The 15,540-nt window shown below is 34.9% G+C and overlaps 1 protein-coding gene across 1 annotated transcript in view; it reads left to right on the plus strand.

The window, feature by feature from the left end:
- Positions 1-15,540, plus strand: part of LOC306873442 (mitotic spindle assembly checkpoint protein MAD1-like) — a 76,014-nt gene that overhangs the window by 23,612 nt on the left and 36,862 nt on the right. The window contains exons 12-15 of the mRNA XM_079422730.1: positions 4,809-4,949; positions 5,420-5,476; positions 5,756-5,847; positions 7,850-7,940. Coding sequence (XP_079278856.1) covers positions 4,809-4,949; positions 5,420-5,476; positions 5,756-5,847; positions 7,850-7,940 — 381 coding nt within the window. The remainder of the gene's footprint in view (positions 1-4,808; positions 4,950-5,419; positions 5,477-5,755; positions 5,848-7,849; positions 7,941-15,540) is intronic.

The raw sequence follows: 15,540 nt of genomic DNA on the forward strand, positions 1-15,540 counted from the left end.
GCCTGTGACAGCGTGATCTGTGTGATTAAACGTGTGTGCGTGAGGAACTCTTCTAATTTGTATTTTTTTAAACGTAGGGAGTGTGCAATGATAACCTACCAGCAATGTTAAGATGATTTTAATACATTAGAATGAGTACATTACAATATAAATTTATTAGAACGAGTACATTATTATTTATGGGCTTAAAAACGAGATGCAAACAATCAGAATATTGTACCTGGTGGGGAGTACACAATGTAAACATGAAACAAATGCCATTACCTATATCGTATTGTGGTACAGTTATGGAGGCCCTTTCTTAATGCAGAGGTCAACTGCCTGCTCTGCCAATAGTACTATAGCAATGGCCCTATAGTATGCAGTGTTTAATAAACAGCTGTTTTACTAAATTCTTCTGAGGTGAAATTCAGAGCAGTCCCGTATTGTGATACGTATCATATCGTGGCCTCTGTATCGTGATTCGTATCGTATTGTGACTTTGCTGGTGATACACAGCCCTAGTTTAGACAGGAGAATTTAGTCAATTTCATCCCAATGTAATTAATTGTATTTTAATCATTATCACGCTTTGTGCTTCTCTCAATTAATGAAGAGTAATAGTCTTCATTATTGGCCTACTGGTTATTTATCCTGAGAATTTTTCTTTTTTTTTAATTTGACATTTTTGTTATCTTGCATTTCAAATAAGCTTTCATGTCTGGGGTTGTCAGATGTCAAGTGTTTAAATCCTCCAATCAGGGGATTTATTATTATTTTTTTTCTTAAATGGATATGTTTTCTGCCCAGTGTATTACTTAATCTTTTCTAAACTTGGCAACCATTTGCACACACATACACACACACACACACACACACACACACACAGTTAAAAAAAAGTGCTGATGATTTAAAAACAGAAAAATGTGTATGTTGGAGTTTCACTGTAATGTTTTGCTCAAAAAAAAAAGTTTAATGCAGTCAGTCCATGTTCCTTCACGAGGCCGCTTGTGCTATTTGCTGCAGTTAAATCTGCAAACAAACCTTGTCAATGACAAACTGTAATAAATCCAAACGTGACAAATATACAAAGTAATTTTTAATAGATATTTTAATGGAAAAAAATGTTAAGATAATTTGTAATTCTTGGAATTAATATTAGGAGTTGCACTGTTTTAGCTTTTGAGAGCTACTTACGGTTTTACCAGAAGAGACCGTGTTAATATTTAAGATAAAATGATAAATCAGGAAACTGGATGAGGTAAACCCTGCATATGATTTGACGTTCTCTTGATTCGAGGTTACATGAACGTGCAATAATCATGATTAAATTTAAAAATATACAGTGCCCTCCAAAAGCATTGGAACAGTAAGGCCAATTCCTTTATTTTTGCTGTAGACTGTAAACATTTGGGTTTGACATCAAAAGATGAATATGAGATGAGAGATTAACATTTCAGCTTTTATTTACAGGTATTTTCATCTGGATCTGATACACAATTTAGATAGCACCTTTTGTTTGAACCCACCCATTTTTCATGTTACCAAAAGTATTGGAACATGTGACTGACTTTGTTGCCCTGGTGTGTCCTATTAATTGATTATTCAAACAATAAATAGCACTGAATGTCTGCGCTCAGTTTCAGATCCGTGCAGACTGCATTTATAGTTAGATGTGTAACCAACATGAAAACCAGAGAGGTGTCTATGAGTGAAAAACGAGCAATTGTGAAGCTGAGAGAAGATGAAAAATCAATCAAACCATTGCACAAACACTGGCAATAGCAAGTACAACCATTTGGAATCTCCTGAGGAAGAAAGAAACCACTGGTGTACTAAGTAACACACCTCAAACGGGTAGATCAAGGAAAACATCTGCAGTTGATGACAGAAACATTGTGACAGCTGTAAAGAAAGACCCTAAAACAACTGTTAGTGACATCAGCAACAACCTTCAGAGGGCAGGAGTGAAGGTATGACAATCTACTGTTCGCAGAAGACTTCATGAACAAAAGTACAGAGGCTACACCAGAAGATGCAAACCACTCATTAGCAAGAAGAATAGGAGACGAGCCTCAAAAATTCTGGGACAAGGTTTTATGGGCTGATTTTATGGACCAAAGTGATGGAAAGGCTAAAGTTTGGAGAAAGAAAGGATCTGCTCATGATCCCAAACATACAAGCTCATCTATAATGTACACAGGTGTACATTATAGTACACATTACACAAGTAATGTAATGGCTTGGGCTTTCATCGCTTCTTCTGGGACAGGCTCATTAATCTTCATTAATGATGTAACGCATGATGGCAGCAGCAAAATTAACTCAGAAGTCTACAGAAATATTTTGTCTGACAATTTACAGAAAGATGCAACCAAACTGATTGGGAGATCCTTCATCATGCAGCAAGATAATGACCCAAAACATAGTGCCAAAGCAACAAAGGAGTTCATCAGGGGCAAGAAGTGGAAGGTTTTAGACTGGCCAAGTCAATCTCCACACTTAAACCCTGTAGAGTACGCATTTTACCTGCTAAAGAAGAGACTGAAGGGAGTAACCCCCCAAAACTGAAAGAGGCTGCGGTGAAAGCCTGGAAAAGCATCACAAAAGAAGAATGCAAAAGTTTGGTGATGTCAGTGGGTCACAGGCTTGATGCATTTATTGAAAGCAAAGGATTTGCAACTAAATAAGAAGTCTTTTTCACTTTAATCTATGATAATTCTATCTGTTCCAATACTTTTGGTAACATGAAAAATGGGTGGGTTCAAACAAAAGGTGCTATCTTCTAAGTTGTGTATCAGATCCAGATGAAAATACCTGTAAATAAAAGCTGAAATGTTAATCTCTCATCTCATATTCATCTTTTGATGTCAAACCCAAATGTTTTCAGTCTACAGCAAAAATAAAGGAATTGGCCTTACTGTTCCAGTACTTGTGGAGGGCACTGTATATCTCAAATGAGAATAATTTATTAAAATCTAATCGAGATTGTCTCATTAACAATTGTCATGCAGCCATAATCAGTTCAGTAGTGTCCAAACTTTTGACTTATGTATATGATGATAAACCTGTTTACATGTGCAGAGTTTCATAGACTTAATAGAATTGACATGTTAGAATTTGGAGGCTGTTTGTCACTAGCCATTATTGACAACTTCAGCACTTCATGTGCTGCAAAACCAGGAAAATGCATTGGCTGTCTTTAGAGCATATTTGATGAACCGTTTTCTAGCTATGATTAAAAGCCATGATAAAAAGGTTTTTATTGTAGCATTGACCCAAGTTCTCCATTAAATGAAGATCCATAGGGGTGGGGAAAAAAACTGCAGTGCGGCACAGATTCGTTTCCTTACTCACTCACCCACATAGATTCCCTCTCCGGCACAGAAACTCAGAGGCCGGTGCCAAAATAATAGAGTCCTAAATAAGAGTTTGCTATCTGTGGGACGAATGAGCTGAGTTTAAGATAACAGCAAGGGTGAATTTCATTACAATGAAAGTAGAAAAATAGCATTGGAAGGTGTGTGTGTGTGTGTGTGTGTTATACGTATGTGTGTGAATATACTGATATGTGCTAGTGTGTTGAACCCCTTAGGTGGTATAACTCATATTAAACCTGAACTGTTTTCATGACTTCAGGTAATAAAACGGATACCTCGTTGACCTTTAAAAAGTAGTGCAGAGATAAGAATAAAATCTTTTCTTTTCTTTCTTTCAACTTGCAATAAGTATGTCTATTATGTATTTCATTCCGAAATTAATAAATAATTAATACATTTACTTTATTACAACAATGCACAATAATTTAAATACTACTTTATATTTTATGATTTAAATGGTTAAAAGAAATTGTTTTATTACGTTCATACATTTAAAAAAATATTGCATTCATAAGAATTACCTTTGGAAATAACAATCAATTCATTGTCCATCCATTCCATTGAGACAGTAGAGGAGAAGTGTTCTATAATTTTTTTTTAATATTTGCCATAATTTCACATTGCACAAAAAAAAGACGTGTTTTTTTTTTTTTTAAGAAGAAGTGAGACATTCACAAATTTACTGCTATATCTTTATGGAAGCTTTGACGTCAGTTACATTGATTATTACATCAGATGAACTTAACTATAGCTCTACAAATGCCTCAGCTTTTTCTTTAAAATGTTTTTAAAGGTCTTTTAGTGAGGGTTATTCAGCATTAACCTTAGCAACCTTTGTTGTTTGGGAGCATATATGGGCATGTGCCTGTCATAGCTTTTTTTTTTTACTCTGTTGGTTGTTTTTGTATTCTCAGTTCACACTCCGGATAATGAATCACAATGTTTTATTGATCCTGCTGGTTTCGGCTTTAGAGACTAGACTAGATTTAATTTCGGTTTAATCTACTCTAAAATGAGATATTTACACAGATGACTCCGACTCAGATGGGAGCTCGTTCACCCCATTAATTCTCCTCTAATATTTCTTGCGTCTCTCCTCCTGTATTTAGAACATTACAATGACATTACAGCTGAAGCCTGCCAATTAATATGTAGTACATTGATTAAGTTGACCGATATAGCATGTGAATTAAGTTCAGTAATAAGTGAAACGCAATCAAGCTGTTGTAGTTAAATTTACATTAAGACAGTAAGCAGATTCTTTCATTTGGAAATTGTTTTTTTTTTTTTTTTACTTGTTCACCCGACAATGAAGATCAGAATCGTCCATTTATGGTCCTACAAGTGTTTCAGCTAGTTTTATATGCATGATATCTTTATATTGTACTGACCCAGCTTGGCCTGAATTGAGTTCTGGAATTGAAGCTTGTGCTTTTGTATGTGGGTCAGGAGCGCGATGGAATGAGGGCCATATTAGAGTCGTACGACAGCGAGCTGGCCACAAGTGAATACTCCCCTCAGCTCATGCTCCGGGTCAAGGAGGCAGAGGACATGCTGCAGAAAGTCCAGACACATAATACAGAGATGGAGGTGAGAACTAGGTGCTTATTATAGTAAACTTTTTAAATGTAAGGTGCTTGGCCACGATGGACAAAATACATTTAGCTATATTGCCTAGCTCTATTGACTAATATATAGTTTTTTCCCCCTTGGATGCATCAGCAGAAAGATCTGTCAGAAGCATTTAGTAATAAGTTATTGCGAATTTTCAATATGTTATGAGACTAAAAATATTTATTAGATGTTAATATTAGCTATATGGTTGATTTCATGTTATAAAATGTGTGGTTCAATTAATTTCAAGTTATACTATGTTATAAAAAAACTGTGCTGGTGTTATAAAAATTCTACACCTCTACTCATGCAGACTGGTCTGTCTGGAAGTTGCATCCAGATAACTTCCTTGATGTTGATAGCACTCATGACTTTGTAATCAAGGACTTTATGGTTTAGTATCTAGGTTCTTGTTTTTATGGGAATAATCTGTTTCACTCTGATAGACCCAACTGTCTAAAGCCCAGGAGGAGGCAGGCACCTTCAAATTACAAGCTCAGATGGTAAGTCACATTCATCACCGTGGGAACTTCCTTTTGGCATTTATACGATTGTCAGCTACCGTTCCGATCATAAAAAATTGATTAAAATTTGTGCTATAATGCATGCAAGAAGTGGAAAATCACATAAGGCAGAAGTCAAGATATTAACAGAAATACAGAAATAACATTGCCGCTAGGATGCAGGTGTTTCATATGCTGAGATTTACAGTAAATTACTGTTTTTGGAATACAGTGCCAATTATTTAGCCTTTTTATAATTTTTTTTAATCATTTGCTCAGGTGACTGCTGAACTTGAGGCACTGAAAGAGCAGCAGGTGTCTAATGCAGAGAAAAACACCTTAACAACAGCGGAGGAAGTCAGCTCTCTCAGGTAACAAAGTGATATGTGAGAAATGAAATTTCATATTTGCGTCATGTCTGATCTGATCATTATGGAAGCCTGTTTCTGTGTAAAATTAATAAATAAAATAAGTAATGAAGTCACATTGGTGATTTATTGATTGTGTGATTTTTGTGGTTGATTCTTCCACACTGTAAAAAATCCAACCTTCGAAAAGTTCTACTAACCAATGTAAAAAAAAAAAAGTAGCCTGAACATCGAATTTTTAGAAGTCAGTTTACCTTTTTTTTTTTTTTTTGTGAACCGAACAAAAATACTCTAAACATGTCGCTAGCAAAAGTTTTGTTTACCTTACTTAGATGCTCAAGTATTTGTTCACAACATATCCAAATGTTCTCCCAACTTTTCAAATTGAGTCATCTGAACAAAACAATTTACATTGCACAAGTTCCCAGCATGCATTGCAGCTTGAAAACGTTTTATGTTAATTATTATTAAAATATTATCATTGTTTTTCATTTACTTGCTTAATTTATGCTGCTGCTGCTGTCACTGTCACTTAGCTGTCATTTGGATCAGAGTTCATATTTTTATTGATTTAAAATTAGTTGATCCTCACCATGGTTGTGAATCGTGTGTTGAGGTACTGTATATGTGCATCTCATTGCAACTTGTTTAATACATTTGTCTATCAGCATAAATGTTTGCCTTTAGTCTTAAGAGGTAAATGCTACCCATATTATGTAGGCTTTGAAAATAAACAAATCTAAAAGAAAGAGGATTGTTAAAAAAAGATTAGCATTGCTAAATGCAAAAAAAAAAAAAAAAAAATCTTTGGTTGCTCATTTAACACTTAATAGACTGACTTTTATTCATTAGACGAACTAAAGTGTTTAAGTTGTCGGTTGCTAGTTGAGTTAACTTAGCAAGTTGAATGTGATAGGTTGCCTTATTTTTTCTGAGTTAGGTCAACTTATTTTTTTTTTTCAGTGCATAGATAACCAATATACAAGCAACAGTCGCTACCACTCATGTCGCTGAAAATAGCCATCTCTTATTGAAATGTTCATGCTACTTGGTCACTGTAAGTCGCTGGCGTTGTGAACGGAGCTTTAGACTGAGAGAAACTGAAGTCTGTGGGTTTTTTTCATGGCCTGTTGCATTGCCTAATTACTATGGAAATGTGATTATACTACATTAGCTTTTGTGGCCTTGCTTGAAAAGTGAGCTTTCATCCTGTGCCTACTTTCTCCTTTTTCCTCTTTCTTTATGATCCTGTAATTATTCTCTATAGAATTGCATTTAATCACTCCTGGAACTAAGCTGTTTACACCTTAATTTAATATTTGTTGAACTGAATACAAGTCCAAGACCCCACATGGTAATCTTCAGAACCAAAACTAAACCAACCAATGCTTACCATATTACTTTCTGAGAAATTATACAGAACATTCAAGAGTAAGAATTCAAAAAGGTCTTCTTAAATATCCGAGACCACTAATGAAAATTGTTCTTTTTTTTTTTTATTGCAAGTTATTTTGCAGGCATATCAATTTGAGTTAAAATGTGCAAATTGATATTGAATATGAACTGTTTTTCATAGTATTTGATATGTCCTTTTGCTCATGATTTGTCACACATTTATTTGATTACAAAAATGGAATGCTCTTAAAGTTTAAGTATTTAATTTAACACCAGAAAATTCTAAAATGACAAGATTTTAATTAATGACTATTTATGTACTATTAAGTTATTTGATTTTGAATCCTCATTGTCAGTGTGGTCTCAGAATTTTGAACCCCACTTATTTATAGAATGTTTTACTCAAACTTCTGAACCTGTTGTGTTTACCTTTTATTTACCTCTTCATGGTAGAACATTATTATTGTTGTTATGGCCGTGTTCCTCCATGCTTTTCTGAAAAACAGATGTTGAATATTTTTGAGATTTACATTTTTGACAATGGTTTTCATTATGCTTGGATGAGAAATGACATTTGTATATGTATGGGTGTATGTGTTTGTTTTTTCAGGCTGAAGATCGAGGAATTGGAGGCAGAACGTCAGCAGCTGGAAGAGCAAAACAACGTTCTGGAGATGAGACTAGAGAGCCATAACCTCCAGGTGATACTTTCATTTTGTGCAAGATTTCTAGAACCTAAAACATGTTTACAGTAAGAGTGCAACAATATAAATTAAAATAATATGAAGATTAATAGTAAAAAGAATCCACAACTAACTTCATTATTAATTAATTCATAAATTGGATAAGTGCTCTGTGGCCATCTCTAGTGATAGGAATTTCAGAGAGCCTGTTAAGGATCGTGTGTTGTTGTTTCAGGTGCACTGACCGTTTGCCTGTGCTGATTAACGGCTTCATTGCTTATAAATGGAGTATTTGCTGGAGTCCATAACCCTGTACGCAGACGGTCATTGAGTTCACGCTGAACTGTTACGTGAACCAGTAAACTTGTTGTGACCGCTTCAACGATTACTGTATATTGGGATAGGAGTATTAATTTTGTTTCTCATGCTGTTAATATAGTTCACTCCAAAATAGGGGTGTTCGATATGGACGATAAAAATGTCTCCACGATCTGCTTTTGAAGAAGTATTGTGCTACAGCGCACATTCTATCAGTTCAGTTCTGGCGCCAGCGTCTCTATATATTGTACAGGTACATCTTAAAAAATTAGAATATCGTGAAAGTTTTTTTTTTTTGTAATTTCAAAAACTGAAACTTTCATATATTTTAGATTGATTACATGTTAAGTATAACATTTCAAGTTTTTTTGTTTTAATTTTGATGATTAGAGCTTACAGCTCATGAAAGTCAAAAATCAGTATCTCAAAATATTAGAATATTTACATTTGAGTTTCAATTAATAACCATCCCTACAGTAAAAATTCTGGGTATCTCTTGTTCTTTTAAACCACAATAATGGGGAAGACTGCTGACTTGGCAATGATCCAGAAGACGAACATTGACGCCCTCCACAAAGAGGGTAAGTCACAGACGGTCTTTACTGAAAGGTGTGGCTGTTTACAGAGTGCTGTATCAAAGCATATTAAATGCAAAGTTGACTGGAAGGAAGAATTTGGGTAGGAAAAGGTGCACAAGCAACAGGGATGACTGCAAGCTTGAGAATACTGTCAAGCAAAGCTGATTCAAACACTTGTGAGAGCTTCACAAGGAGTGGACTGAAGCTGGAGTCAGTGCATCAAGAGTCACCACGCTCAGACGTCTTCAGGAAAAGGGCTACCAAGCCGCTTCTGAACCAGAGACAACGTCAGAAGCATCTTACCTGGGCTGTGGAGAAAAAGAACTGGACTGTTGCTCAGTGGTCCAAAGTCCTCTTTTCAGATGAAAGTAAATTTAGCATTTCATTTGGAAATCAAGGTCCCAGAGTCTGGAGGAAGAGTGGAGAGGCACAGAATCCAAGCTGCTTGAAGTCCAGTGTGAAGTTTCCACAGTCATTGATGATTTGGGCTGCCATGTCATCTGCTGGTGTTGGTCCACTGTGTTTTCTGAAGTCCACAGTCAATGCAGCCATCTACCAGGAAATTTTAGAGCACTTCATGCTTCCTTCTGCTGACAAGCTTTATGGAGATGCTGATTTCATTTTGCAGCAGGACTTGCCACCTGCCCACACTGCCAAAGGTACCAAAAGCTGGCTCAGTGACCATGGTGTTACTGTGCTTGATTGAAGAGAGACACCAGACCCAACAATGCAGATGACCTAAAGGCCGCTATCAAAGCAACCTGGGCTTCCATTACACCTGAGCAGTGCCACAGGCTGTTTGCCTCCATGCCACGCCGCATTGATGCAGCAATTCATGCAAAACGAGGCCCAACCAAGTATTGAGTGCATCGAAATGAACATACTTTTCAGAAGCCTGACATTTGTTTAAAATATCCTTTTTTATTGATCTTATATAATATTCAAATTTTCTGAAACACAGAATTTTGGGCTTTCATTATCTGTAAGCCATAATCATCCAAATTTCAACAAATAAAGGCTTGCAGTATTTCACTGTGTAATGAATCTATATAATATATGGGTTTCACTTTCTGAAATGAGTGACACAAAATATTGACCTTTTTCACGATATTCTAATTTTTTGAGATGTACCTGTACATTCACATCAGTGTTAACTCAACGGTAGAGTTACACTCACGGGACACTGCACTTATTCGCAGTAACAAAAGTGCATTATTTGCGTGCTTCAAAGTCTTGTCGGTTAAGCTTTTCATTCGTGCGCTGATCTGTTGTGCGCTTTTTTCTGAGCCCGTACACCTGAAGCACACGCACTAAAACGCCTGTCTAACAGCGCCTGATTACTCCAGTAAGTTACTTTTGAACTAATACTGTCAAAACACACAAGGTTTACATATAGACTCAGTTGGTTATGTCTAAAATGAAAGTAAACAGCCGAGACAAACGGATGCATGCCTGTATATTAGATGCGTACAGGTCTTAAAGGGACGGTACTAAACATGCAGCCGACTGTCATTAAAGGGATAGTTCACCCACAAATGTAATTTCTGTCATTATTTACACACTCACGTTGTCCCAAACCTGTATTAATTTCTTTCTAGTGCTGAACACAAAAGATATTTTGAAGAACGTGGATAACCAAACAGTTGCTGGTCCACCTTGACTTTGGTAGTAGGGAAAAAAATACTATGAAAGTCACTGTGGATCAGCAACTGTTTGGTTTTCCACGTTCTTCAAAATTGCATTTATGTTCAGCAGAAGAAAGAAACTCATTCAGGTTTAAAACTAATTTTGTGTGAGTAAATGATGGTATAAATATAAAACACTGACAGAATCGATAGACAGATAACAGAATTTTTATTCTTTAATGTTAAAACAACAAAACGCAAAGAAAAAAAATAACTCTACTCTTGACTGAAAAAAAAAAAGTTAATCAATCTTTAATAGGAATCAGTCTATATAGAGTTGTATTGTTATATTTGTTCATTCAATTTCTTGAATGCTCCTGCTACATGTGCCTAATTGTACCTGAAAATAAAGCACTTTATTTTATTTGTATATTATGTGTATTTGTAATGTGTATCTTTGTTCTTATTTTTTTAATAACAAATAAAATGATGACAGATTTTTTTATCTTCGCCCACTTTGGCCTAAATATCCACCATTCTTTTTTAGATTTTGTTACCTTGAAAGGCTTTGTCTTTATGATAGGGAAATTAGTTTGGCTGTACTGTGCAGACAAAATAGTATAACCAACATGACAAAGAATTGTGATTAAAATCTTGAAATCGTGATGTTTCTAAAAAAATCCTGATATATTTTTGCCATATCGCCCACCCCTACTCCAAAATGAAAAGTTTCATGATTTACTCACCCTCCTGTTGCTCCAAACCTGTGTGTTGTTCCAAATGTCTTTCTTCTTTATCCTATTGGAAGTCTATGGCTACCGTCAACTGTTTGATTACCATCCCTCTTTTGTGTTCAATAGAAGAAAGAAATTTAGTTTGGAGCATCATGAGGGTGAGTAAATTACAAGATTTTCATTTTTGGTGAACTATCCCTTTAATCAAGCCAGTGTAAAGTTCACTGTCATGGTTTAATGAAGTAATTAAGCAACACAGTTCTGGTTCTCAGTTCTGTCTATCACAATATTGATCACAGTATTGGGAAAAAATTAGGGATGGACCGAATGTTCAGCAACCAAATTTGATGTAATGAAATGTTGAAAATTGACATGACACGTGACGTGAAACAATGACGTGAGCAAATAGAAGCGTGCACTAATGCAGCAAAGATGTCTGCAGTGTGAAAGTATTTAAAACTGTCAGAGAAAGATGCAAAAAACTTTACAAGCACAAAGCACCAACAGCGAGAGACTGCTTAGCGCTGCATCTCATGTCTCCGATGAGAAGAGGAAGGGGTGGTTGTTGACGTGATGATTGAAATCGTGAAATGGCCTCAAACGATTAGTAAATAAACTGCAGAATGTTATGTTTTCTAATACACGCACGGATTGCATGCATTCAATCAGTGCTGCATGAGCTCACGGTGCCAGGGTTCAAAGTCCAAAGCGCGAGAAAAATCTGCGCTAAAACACTGTTACTCGTTATTTGCTCAGTAACATTTTTATAATTTTTTTAAAGACGTGACAATGTGATATGTGCGACAAACATCTTCCCAAATTCGTAATGAGAATCATTTAAATATCTGCATGCTATTGTCAACAAAAAGAAGAAAATATCTTCCTGTGGGTTTCTACGGTGGCTGAGAGAGCTCAACGTGCTGCAAATAGAAAAAACACCTGCAAATTAAGAAAACGACTTCATCAATTTTGACCACACGAGCGCTACAAATGCTCACAACACAACCAAATAAAGAAATGCACTGCAAATACCCACAACACAACCAAAAAAAGAAAGTGTTTCTTTCTTTCTTTGTGTTGTGAGCATTTGCAGCAGCTGCTGTCAAATTGATGGAGATGTTTTCTTGATTTGCTGGTGCTTTTTCTATTTGCATGTGCTTTCTGAAGTTGCAGCGTGTTGAGCCAAAACAAAATCTAAGAAAAAGCAACCACTCCATCAACATTCAGAAATGTTAGTATTGTAATTTTACTGTTGTTCTGTAAAATAAAATAAAAAAATAAGACAATAATAATGATAATGATAATAATAATTGCCCTACAACAGCTCTATACATTTATTTTAACATTCACACATAGTGTTCAAATTGTTCAATCTGTAATATATTCTAATGTTTTAAAAGAAGTCTCTTCTGCTCAGCAAGGCTGCACTTATTTGTACAGTAAAACATATTTGTACGGTCTCAAAAATGGCCCAAAAATATTTGAGTAACTTATCAATTTAAGTTAAATTGTGCTTTGTTGATATAATGTCTGATAGAATGTTAAAAAATGTTCGGTGTTAAGTAAATATTTTGAAATTGTTGTTTTGTAATATATTTTTTTATTTATATGAAAAGCAGGACAAAACAGTGAAAAGCACATTTTGGCTATTTAGTTCATGCAATGGTGAAAAAAAATGGCAAAATAGGACTACATGGGGGAAAAAATGTGAAAAACCTTGTTCGGTATTCGGCCTTCGGCCCTGTGTTTCATTTTGTTCGGCTTTGGCTTCGGCCAAGAATTTTCCTTTCAGTGCATCCCTAGAAATAATCCACAATTCTGATTTATCGTAATCATGGGGCTCTAGTTTCTATTAAACTGAGATTTTAACATTGGAAAGAATAGCACATTTCATCTTTAAGATTGGCTAATGGCCTCAGTGGTGGTTGATGATAGCCTGATGGTTAATAATCTGACCTTCATGATACAGACTGAAGGACATGCAATGATTTACCTCATAATTAGGCATGCTTTTAGCTAGCAAAAAGTAGGGATGCACAATATTGGATTTTTGCCAATATCCCATATGCCGATATTTTTCAAATCATTTTGGCCGATACTGATATATTTCCTTTTTGTTTGGAAACAACACCAAGTTTCTCCTGTGCAGAAATTATAAGCAAAATATTCTTAATATTGGTTAGTTTTTAAAAACAACATATTTGTTAGAATTAAATAAACCATAGTGAAGGTTTTTTGACAGCACATTGCAGCTTTGAAAATAACTATAAATAAACCTATATAGCAATCGCTGCATTTTCCCCCCTAGAAAGATGCAGTGTAAACCCTATCATTTTATTTTATTTATAAGATTTAACATTTGTAGATGGTCTAAAGCAAAAGAGTTGTAAAAATTCTGAAAATCTTTTAGAGCTTATGATTTGTTTGAAAAATAAAACGTATTACATACTAATGAATAAATCAGTATATATCAAATTAGTTTAATTTGCAAGTGTCATGTTTGTGATTTTTTTTTTTCTTTTTTTTATTCCTTCATTCAACCTATAGCTCTGACCTTTTTAAATCAAAACATACTTATAATTTTATGACATCAATTACTGCTTTATTTAAATAGAAACACAGTCTAAATGTTACTTGTGAAGACTATTTGACTTTTAATTTAATTAGAAGTCAACAGCGCCCCTACAGATTAAAACTCCTTACCGAATGGGCATTAGGACCCGGGGGAGGCTATTACTGTTTACTCTATCACACACCGAACGCGTCATTCTGTAAGTGTTTTCACAGATTAAATGCAGCTATCCAAAATTAGAGTTAATCTAATCATCATTCAGACAAAACTGTGCTTCAAGAATGAGCCACACTGTTGACGTGATCTAATCACTAGCACACCCTGAGCACATGTGAGTTAATATTCCTTTATCGGCAAGACATATCGGCATAATTTTTCATATCGGGCCGATGCCGATATTTACATTTAAAGCCATTATCGACCAATTCCGATATCAGTCCGATAATATCGTGCATCCCTAGCAAAAAGTGCATACAAGCAAGTCAGCTATTGTAAGTTTTTAATTCTTTTTTTTTTTATTGTAACAATTTCTATGTGGAGTGAAACAAGACCTGAACATTGCAGCATGAATTCTGTATCTCGGCTTAGTGGTCATTATTCATAAATATTTGACATTTGAATGCAATGATTGACCAATCTGATTCAAGTATTCCAGAGACTTGAGTAATAAATAAATTGAGTTTATATTATCATCAAAGCTGATCAATTTTTACATGTAGGTGAGGTTATTTTGGTATTCCTTTTGTAATTCTGGTGATAAAAACAGTATGTAGATTCAATCGAATATGATTTCTTCACAAAACTGTTTATTTATTTTTTTTCAAACTCCCATTTTTTTTCTTAAACCAACATTGGTGGTCTAATTGTTAATTGGCAAATTATCCTTGGTATAAGCCATTTTGGGATGCAGTACTGAAAATGAATGTGCAATAGGCTCAGTTTGAGACTAGCTGTGGGTTTGTTTTCATGAATGCTCAGCCACACTTGTTTCATCTGGTTTCCACAGTAACTCTGGAATATGTGTTTCTTCTTAATTGCCACTTGAGACCATATTGTGTGTTGCCTGCAAATCTCCACACCTACAAGTCCTCTTCAAATCACTTTTTCTATAATTTTCCTTTAGTCAGTTACGACCAAGTCCTATTATTCCCTTTCCTTCCATCAACTTGGTGTTTACACTTATAGGTGGAAGGAAAAAAATAAATAATTATCCTGATAAATGTATACTTGAAGTAAATCCTGGTCCTTGTACTTCAAGAGCTTTGATGGCTCTTCACATATAATATGATTTTACGCAGTGGTGACACATGTACTGTAGAAAATTACTCTGGGCATGCTGAGGATTGCCAGCTTTTAATATGCTTTTAAAGATATTAGTTTAATAATAGCACCGTGGTGTTTTTATTTATTTCTGTTAGTCAATAAATAATGTAGAGGCACTTAGAGGAAACTCAGACTATAAGTCCTAGTGTTTAAATTTTTATGTTGTTTAGGTTTGTGGTTGTGTATTGGTATACTTTATTTATATTCTAGCGGTGGGGATAAAATCTGTAAAAAATCTGCAATATAAAATAACTTCCTGATCTGTGTTGCAATAGAACATTGTAACTATTCTTTGAATTTAAATTGAATTCTTCATCACATCTGATTTATTTTTTATTAGAAACTTGATGAAAACATATCAAAAGACATGATTCATTATTTGTATTATTCATAAAAATTAATAAGCCTAAAATCAGTGCCAAAATGACTTCATATATGTAATATGTGAACAAAATATCTAAAATGAGA

Source organism: Barbus barbus, assembly GCF_936440315.1.
Source record: "Barbus barbus genome assembly, chromosome: 8".
NCBI lineage: Eukaryota > Metazoa > Chordata > Actinopteri > Cypriniformes > Cyprinidae > Barbus > Barbus barbus.